Source organism: Benincasa hispida, chromosome 10 (genome assembly GCF_009727055.1).
Source record: "Benincasa hispida cultivar B227 chromosome 10, ASM972705v1, whole genome shotgun sequence".
Taxonomy (NCBI): domain Eukaryota; kingdom Viridiplantae; phylum Streptophyta; class Magnoliopsida; order Cucurbitales; family Cucurbitaceae; genus Benincasa; species Benincasa hispida.
In genome coordinates, this window is record NC_052358.1 from 16822600 (window position 1) to 16832177 (window position 9578).

Below are 9578 nucleotides of genomic sequence, written 5' to 3' on the forward strand. Positions count from 1 at the left end.
AATCCTCAACACTATTAAAAAGTGTGAAGTTTCTTGATTTTCTCAATATGAAATTCTCAACGGTACTTTAGAAAAATAACGATCTTGGTCCATCAATCTTCATTTGTAGCTCTTTTTTTTCAAAATTTTACAAATACAGACCAAAATGGTCATTTTCAACATACAGAGTTTAAAATTTAAAAGTAGATAGACTAAATTGAATATTTTAAAAGCACATAAACTAAATTCTCGGGAATGAAAGTAGTATTTAGAACTTAAACGAATAAACAAGAGGGAGAGAATTTTGTGAGGGCATATGGTTATCCTAACATGGTCTGCCTATAATAAGTAAAAGAAAAGTTAATAAAGGGTAAACCAAAGACAAGTAACACGTTCTATCATTAATCACTTTTTGTCTCGTATTAAACACACCCCTTTCAAAATTTATCCTACCATATTGATGTTGATATTCAATACATATTTACAATATAAACCCTTCCTTCTCTCCCCCACCTTATTATATATAAATAAAATTCCCCCTCTCATTTTTAATCATAAGTTCATTCTAAAACTTTATCTTATAATTTATCTTATATGTTTTTTAAATTTAATGGGGTTTGTTATTCGATGCTACGAAGAAAGTCAATTATCAGATAAAGCTCAAGTTATAGACCTTGAACGAAGATGTCAAATTGGCCAATCAAAACGTGTCTTTCTCTTCACTGACAATTTGGGTGACCCCATTTGTAGAATACGTAATAGTCCCATGTATAAAATGCTGGTAATCTAATTTAATTATGTTTTTTATTAGCTTAATTAATTGTTAATTTGTGAGTTAATTTTTTTTTTTTTTTTTTTTTGGTATTATTTAGGTTGCTGAGTGGGACAAGGAAGTGGTTGGTGTTATTCAAGGCTCTATAAAAGCGGTTTTTTTGACTGCTCATAAACCGCCACCGCCCGGTTTGGTGGTTAAAGTGGGCTACATTCTTGGCTTGAGAGTGGCGCCGCCGTATCGCCGCCGTGGGATTGGCTCCGGCCTCGTCCGTCGTTTGGAAGATTGGTTTGTTTCTAATGATGTTGATTACTGTTGCATGGCCACTGAGAAAGATAATCATGCCTCTCTTAATCTCTTCATCAATAATTTAAGGTATTTTCCATTTTTCATTATTACTTTATTATAATTGTTTTAAAGTTAACAATTACGAGTTGGAAGAGTGGGAGATCGAATCATGATCTTTGAAATGGTAATTAATATCATTTACTTGATGTATTATGCTCGGATTAGATATTAATTCTATCTTAAAACGAGTATAATTCAACTATCATATAAGTGAGTTAGTGACTGTGAGATCCATGGGTCAAATCTCTTTACTCTCAATGTACTAAAAAAGTCAATTTTATGTCTAATTAGTCTTTTTTGGGTTGGCTAGTAGGAGAATCATACTTAGATATAAAATTTAAATTTTACGGGTCAAGATAAACTTCGAGAGTGATTTTTTAAATGGGTTTCAAATTTCAAATTTTTTTATTTTTCAAATTTAAAATCATTTCCAAAATAATACTTTGATGTTAGTTTGAAGCATCATAAAAGTGATTTTAACCGTTTCAAATAATGTCTCTTATCTTCGTAGTATGAAATGCCATTTTTTAATTTAATTAACAAGATCACATTTTAAAATTAACATATGATTCATATACAACTCATGCATAATGATAAAACTCGAAAGTTTACGGTCATATCAGAAATTTCTTTAAACATTTTTTCCCAACAGGTACATAAAGTTTAGAACAGGAAGAATCTTAGTAGACCCAGTAAGAAATCGTCCATACAATATCAATTCATCAGAAATCAACATTCAAAAGCTAAAAATAGAAGAAGCAGAAGCAATATACAAAAAACACATGGCCTCAACAGAGTTCTTCCCCAAAGACATAAAAAGCATATTGAAAAACAAGCTGAGCTTAGGGACATGGATGGCAAATTTCAAACAACCGCCATGGTTGTCGCCGTCGACCGCTGTCGGCGGAAACAGGCAGATTACAACGAGCAGCTGGGCCATTGCAAGTCTATGGAATAGTGGGGAAGTTTTCAAGCTAAGGCTAGGAAAAGCACCATTTCCATGGCTTATTTACACAAAGAGTTTAAAAATTATGGATAAAATTTTGCCTTGCTTTAAGCTTGTTTTGGTGCCTGATTTTTTCAAGCCATTTGGGTTTTATTTTGTTTATGGATTGCACCATGAAGGCCCTTTTTCTGAGAGATTGGTTGGAGCTTTGTGCAAATTTGTGCATAATGTGGCATTGAAGAATAATTCAAGGGATAGTTGTAAAGCTATTGTTACAGAGATTGGTGGTGATGAAGATGATGAGCTGAAAATGGAGATTCCTCATTGGAAATTGCTATCATGTTATGAAGATTTTTGGTGCATAAAGTCCTTGAGAAATAATAATATTAGTAATGATAATGATCATGATCATGATCATCATATATTGGAATGGACAAATGCCCCACCTAATAGAACTCTCTTTGTAGACCCAAGAGAAGTATAAAAGAATAAATAGAAAATGGTTGAACCCTTTTTCGACACGTCTCAATCTAATTATTGTTCGTACTTGAGAACAAAGTGAAGAAAGTAGAAGAAAAGTTATTAAGAAAAAGAAGACAACGACTTCTGAACTGAAATAGTTATATTGTAAATTTTTGTCTTTTTGTACGTGGATATATCTGGATTTAACTAGGGTTTGTTCGTACTATTCTATTCATGACTAAATATGAACGAAAAAATATCAATGTTGTTTTCTATTAATGATATGTACTGTTATTTCAAAATTCAAATAATTAATAATCAAATGATAATGTTTATTAGTTGTTATTCGCCGTGTCTAGATTTTGCATCTTATGATACCGTTTTTTTCGTGTCAGTGAAGAGAAAAAACTTGCCTTCCTAAATTAGGTGCCACCATCATTTTGCTTTATAAAGATTCAAAGTTGAAAAGCAATGAGAGGAGAGGCATTTGGGGAATATTCTCCTCACATGTGCTATATGCAAAGGCAATAATAAGGGGTGAAAAGAAGAAAGATATATATAAAAATAGAGATTAGGTTAAATATTAAGTGTTGAGCATAAAAAAGGTGAGAGTTTGGAATTATTAGGGTTTAAAGGAAGGCCAGATGGGGGAAGGGGAAAGGGCAAAGAGGGATGAGATTTGAGAAAAAGATAAAGGGGAGAGAGTTTTGGAATATATTATTATTAGGGCTTTTAAAAAAATATACAACCATGGGTGAATTAGGCCAAAGCTTTATTCTTCCTAAAATAGAAATCTGTCTTTGCAATTTATGGACAATGTGAAGTTGATTTGAAGTGTTTTTTTGTCTTATGAATTTTTTGGTGGTTAATTATATACACATACAAAGTTAATTTCCACTTTTTGTGTTAATTTTCAAATGGCTGCTGTTTCACTTCAACTTGTGTTGATAACATTCTTTGGAAACAAACTTCTTCCTTCTTGGACCACTTGAAAGAGAACTAATTCTCGTGAGAAAAATGCCTTTGGTATATATTAGGTGTTATTGTTGGAAACGACTCCCCTGGCGAATAGAAAAGGACAACAAATGAATAGCTTGAATGGTGGCCGTCGAAAACAAAACCTGCAAAACGAACAACCGGTTAAAGTAGGTTGAGTCGCAGATCTCGCTCTCTTTAAGACGTTTCATGACTCTGCCCTTTGTGAGCAATTCGGAATGAGACCAAGCCATCCTCAAGATAAAACAACAACCCAGAAAAAACACTGTCTTGGTCGGAACTACACTGAAATTCTGACACCCCTCTAAAATAGATAATGCTTGGAAATGTGAAGAAAGAAGAAAGGAATGAATGAGTCGAATGAACACACGTGTGCTGCATACGACCGAACGGACGACAGTGTGCGTGTGGGATAACCATCATACCACATTTGTCTATCTCCTTACCCCCTCCAAAACATGGGTACCCCTTAAGGCCCAAACCCAAAACTAGAGGTGAATACATATAAAGAGTTTTCCCTTCATTGAATTAAGAAATATACGATTCTAAAAACCCATGAAAGATTTAATTTTTCATGTAATTAAAGTTTTTCATCAACAGTTATGAAATCGATAAATAAAGAACACGATAAAATGTAAACAGTAAAAATTGACATAGAGACTTACATGGTTCACCAACAGTTGTTAACAACGTCTTGGGCAAAGGGTGTATTGTTAGAGAGAAATATCAAATAATATAGAATGCAGAAGCGTCTCTAAGGTTAAAGAGTTTATATATAGCGCATCCCTCTAAACCAAGGGCCAAACTTATAAATAACATAATTGCATATACAACTTAGTTATTTGGAGTGCCAAATATCACATACAAGGCATTCTAATTCACGAGACAGGGTAGGGACGAGAACAAGAATGTAACCACCTGGCATTAGGGTCATATTAGATCATAAACATATATAGGGTTTCATCTCATGAATCTTATGGTAAAATCTCTTCATTTTTCACTGTAAAATCCTCACATGTCCTTCAAGATAGTGTCTCTTGGATTTACTGTTATTAAATTATATCTCAATTTTTTAAAATTGAATGTCAACTTTATGGCTCTCATAAATATAAGGTTCTAACTCACAACAGATTTGCATGGGAAGAATAACTAAGTTATCTTATAAAGATTACAATTGTGAGATCTGTCTACTTTTACCATGTGGGATCCTTAACAAGTGAGAATTGTCGCAAGGAATTTAGGGAATTAAAAATTATTCTTTGAATAATTTTTTTTTCTAAATTTAATTTTGAAAGATTTTCAAAAATAGAAAAATAAAGGAAACTATTTACACAAAATAACAAAATTTTAATATTATTTTATAGAGGCTGATAGAAGTTTATCAGTGTCTAATCAATGATCGAAATTGATAGAAGTCTATCGTTGATAGACGCAGATAAGTCTATCAGTCTCCATTAGTGTTTTTTTTTTTTTTTTTTTGCTATTTCTGTAGATAGTTTAACATTTTTTCTATCTGTGAAATTTTACTTTAATTTAATTTAATAAATTCTATTGATTTTTTTAACCAAATAGTAAATATTTACCAAACTTTTCATTTAAATGGTTAATAACACTTACAAGAATACCCATTTAAAAAAAAAAAAAAAAAAACTTAAACCTCTTAAATAGAAACAAAATAATTAAGGTCTTTCTACACATATAACCTAAATAAATAGATCTAATTACATAATTATATAAACTTTTCTATTTTTTGGGTATTTTTCCCCATCCTTACCCCCGTCCCATTGCCAACCCTATTCTCGTGTTTATGAAATTTCCAAAACTGTTTTCTTTTCAAAATATACACAAGTAAGGAAAGTCTTTCTTAATTCCAAAAAAATGTTGGCCTCATAAATAAAAGTAAGAATCAAAAGAAGATTTGAATGAGAAAACAAAGGATTTTTTTTCCAGTGGGTTTTTTCCTAGTAAGGTTTTATTGAGGCATATTTCATATATAATGGATATCTAAGGGGGAGTATTATAAATATATTAAATTAGATCTAATGTAGATGTTCATTATTAGTATTCATTGGTCATGTGTCACTTATCCATTCACTAGAAGAAATTTGGGCTTTAGTGTCGGTTTTAAACCGACATTAAAGGGCTTTAATATCAGTTGGCAACCAACATTAAAGATAGTGTTATTAAAGGGCTCAATAACACCAATATTATAGCCTTCAATGTCGGTTGCAACCGACATTAAAAGTCTCAACATTGAAGGTCTCTAATGTCAGTTGCAACTGACATTAAAGGTCTTTAATGTCGGTTGGCTTTTTTTTTTTTTTTTTTAAATTCTTAACTAACATTGAAGCTCAAATCTGTTCGTTTTTTTTAAATTCCGTAGCCGAATCCATTTTTTTGGTCAAATAAGTTAAAAACAACATTATATGTCTCGTGTTGGATCAGGAAATATCCGTCATTATTTTATATTAAAAAGTATAAAAAAATTTGAATGGCAAGCCCATCAATATTTGTCTTCCACCTATGAATTTATCCACAAACAAGAATCAATATTTCCAATCCATTACATATACTCATCAATATTTGTCTTCCACCTATGAATTTTTCCACCAAAATTTGCAAAACAATACCAGAACCAGACTTTCATAGAATACAGCTTACACCAAAGCCATCATTTCTCTCATTCACAAATATCAATTAGTACTAATTCCATGAATAAACAAGAATCACAATACCATGAATATAGCTTCCAATAATAAACAGATCATGTCTTCCACCTATGAATTTATCCACAAACTACAAGAATCAATATTTTCAATCCATTACATATATTCATCAATATTGGACATGCATGATATTCTTTAACCGTACAACCACACAAGTTACCATATGCAGGAAAATCATTAATGGTCCATAATAAAATGGCTTTAAGCATGATACGTTGTTCTTCATATGCATCGTAACATTCTACCCCATCTTTCCAAAGTTTTTTCAAGTCATCTACTAACGGAGCTAAATAAAGATCTATGTCATTTCCTGGTTGTTTAGGACCAGATATTAGTGCAGTCAACATCAAAAAATTTTGCTTCATGTACAACCATGGAGGTAGATTGTACGTCGCTAACATCACTGGCCAACAACTATATCTACTACTAAGATCTCCATGTGGATTTACCCCATCTGTCGAAAGAGCAAGACAAAGATTTCTAGGTTCTGACCCAAACTCTGGCCATAAATTGTCTATTTTTTTCTAGATAGGACATCTTTGGGATGTTTTAATAAACCATATGTTTCTTTTTTTTTAGCATGCCACGTCAATAAACTTGTTGTTTCTTTACTTCGAAACATTCTTTCAAATCTTGGAATTGGGGGGAAATACCACACGACTTTTGTTGGGATATTCTTAGCCCTTTCGTTTAAATTTTTTTGAAGCTTCCATCTTGACGTACTACAAATAGGGCATACATTTGCATTAGAGAGTTCTTTTCTAAACAAGCAACAATCATTTCTACATACATGAATCTTCTTGTACTTCATTCCAAGAGTACCCAACATCTTTTTTGCTTTATAAGTAGAAGTTGGAATTTCATTAGGACTAGGTAATATGTCATGAATTAATTCCAACAACTCAGTGAAACTCTTATCACTCCATCCAAATTTAGCTTTTAAATTATATAACTTTACTAATGTAGATATTTTGAAAAAAGTTTTACAATTTGGGTTACAATGGTTTTTCTTCGCATCATCTAACAATTCTTCAAAATTATCGGATTTTCCACTAAAATAGTTATTGTATGCAGCCTCAAACATTCCAATTGTGTCATCAATCATACATCATCCTCATCAACTTCGTCTCTTTCACTAGTAGACACTTTTTCATTATTTCTCTTAATCGGTAATGATTCACCGTGAAAAATTCATGTCTGATAACTTTGATCTATACCATTAAAAAATAAGTGTTCTCTTATTTTGTTCATATCTAGAGTCTTTGCAATTAACACACTTCAAACATGGACAACTCATGATATTCGGTATATTTGAATGTTGTAGACCATTTTTAATAAACACCTCGATCCCTAAACCATACTCAGCTGACATTCTATTCATTTTCATCCATGACTTATCCATGATTGTAAAATATGCAACTTAATCTACAAAAAAAAAAAAAAAAAAAAAAAAAACAATAACAAGGGAAATTTAAAAGCATAAAATTATGATTGTAAAATTGCAACATTAAAAAAATTTAGAACAACTAGACTTTTAAGATAAGCATCTTATAAATATTACCTTGTCCTTGTTATTAATGTTGTTATGAAGTCCTTTTTGTGTTGGGTGTACCTTCTCCACTTGTCAACCTTCTTAAAACACGTCCAATGCAATCTTCCTATCTTCCTTCTAAATCCCTAAGAATCAAAATTTAGCCTTACATGTCAAACTTGAACCTAACAAATGAAAAGCTTCACTCAAAATCAAGTATTGAATCAAAACAAATATCACAATAAACAGTGTCCTTAGATTTTGTATGAGTCAATATCAAGGACTCAGTTCCTGTCGATGAAAAGAAAAGCCAAAAAACAAAATTCCAGGGTTATTCTGAATAATAAAGTAAGAAGTTGTGTTCAGAAAATATAAGTAATATCTAACTGAAAGCAACAAATGTTTAATTCTAAATATGCAGTTGAACAAGCAAACTCAAAGGCAAAAATACTTCACTAACAATCCAAAGTTTGCACTCTTTAATTTCAAGCGAATTAATCATAGAGAAAACGAGATAGTGAAACTAATATCCAATTAGTTCACACATCTATTAAGCAAAATAAAAGAGACATACTAATTAGGAGCTACATTGATAACTGCTGCATAATACATCACCTCATTTTCCATGTTTTATGAAAAGGAAAAAGAAAAAGAAACTTTTATCTTTCTTACTTGTTTGGCCCTTTCAATCTCTAGAAGCTCGCACCTGATAATGACTCACAAAAACCAAACAAAGATTTAGAGTCTGCTGAATTCAAGCCTTAATATCATTAGAGTTCTCCATCATTTAGCAAAATGAATCAAAATTATCCTACTAGTTTGACCAGAGGGCTTAATCTATAAGTTTGGGAGATGTCATTTCCTCAAGTAGGCAAGCTAAAAATGACTTCAATTATCAACCCTAACCATCCAACAATCTCACACTCTCTCTACTAAAACTGTTGGATTTTATTCAGTCAGGTATTATCACAAACAATAATTGAGAAGTCAAATTAATGCCATTAACATAATCTATAGAAATTGCGAATTTATATAAGAAAAAGTAAAATATACATCATCTATTGAGTAATTAATGCTCCTAATAAAATTTTCCCTTCCCCTTTGGTTCTATCCTTGAAAAACTGTAGCAACCAAAATCAAATGAACAAAATGTCATCAACATAATAAACTCATTTTACAAGCTAAACGATGAATTCAAAAGAAATTTGCTTACAAACATGTATATAGTTTACATTGTATCGAAATTTTCACTTGCTTCTTTTATCATTTGAAATCAAAGATTATTCAGAATTACCCTGTAAATGGTTTTGTGAAAGAATGTATATGGAAAGGAAAAAAGAACTTAAACACTGCTCAATTTCCAACACTGCTAAGAGATTGCAAATAACACTGCTCAAAATTCCAACACTGCTCAAACATGAAAGGAGTTGCAAATGATCAGAGGTTTAAATAATCAACTCTGCTTAGAGGTTCAAATAACACTGCTCAAAATTCCAACACTGCTCAAACATGAAAGGAGTTGCAAATGATCAGAGGTTTAAATAATCAACTCTGCTTAGAGGTTGCAAATAACACTGCTCAAAATTCCAACACTGCTCAAACATGAAAGGAGTTGCAAATGATCAGAGGTTTAAATAATCACCTCTCACGGAAGAGAAGGAGATCGACGGACACGGGCAAGAGGTGAAGGAGATCGACCTGTCTCTTATACACATCTAGATGTGTATAAGAGACAGTCACAACACTTTAACAGCACGAGCTTCTATTGTTTTCTTCGTTAAAGGTAGGTTCTAAAGGTATGTCAGTTTTTTCCTCTTC

At 31.8% G+C, this 9578-nt stretch overlaps 1 protein-coding gene across 1 annotated transcript; it reads left to right on the forward strand.

Annotated features, from left to right (window-relative positions):
* Positions 1-439: 439 nt before the first annotated feature.
* Positions 440-2734, forward strand: LOC120088947 (probable N-acetyltransferase HLS1-like). Its single transcript, XM_039046386.1, has 3 exons — positions 440-760; positions 852-1126; positions 1752-2734. The coding sequence occupies exons 1-3, from the start codon at positions 440-442 to the stop codon at positions 2527-2529; spliced, it is 1374 nt and encodes a 457-aa protein (XP_038902314.1). The 3' UTR covers positions 2530-2734.
* The last annotated feature ends 6844 nt before the right edge of the window (positions 2735-9578 follow it).

Excerpts from the sequence above, each read along its gene's own strand:
- LOC120088947 (XM_039046386.1), top strand. The coding sequence starts at position 440 with ATGTTGATATTCAATACATATTTACAATATAAACCCTTCCTTCTCTCC. Across the intron at positions 761-851 it reads GTCCCATGTATAAAATGCTG|GTTGCTGAGTGGGACAAGGA; the intron begins GTAATCTAATTT and ends GGTATTATTTAG. Across the intron at positions 1,127-1,751 it reads CTCTTCATCAATAATTTAAG|GTACATAAAGTTTAGAACAG; the intron begins GTATTTTCCATT and ends TTTTCCCAACAG.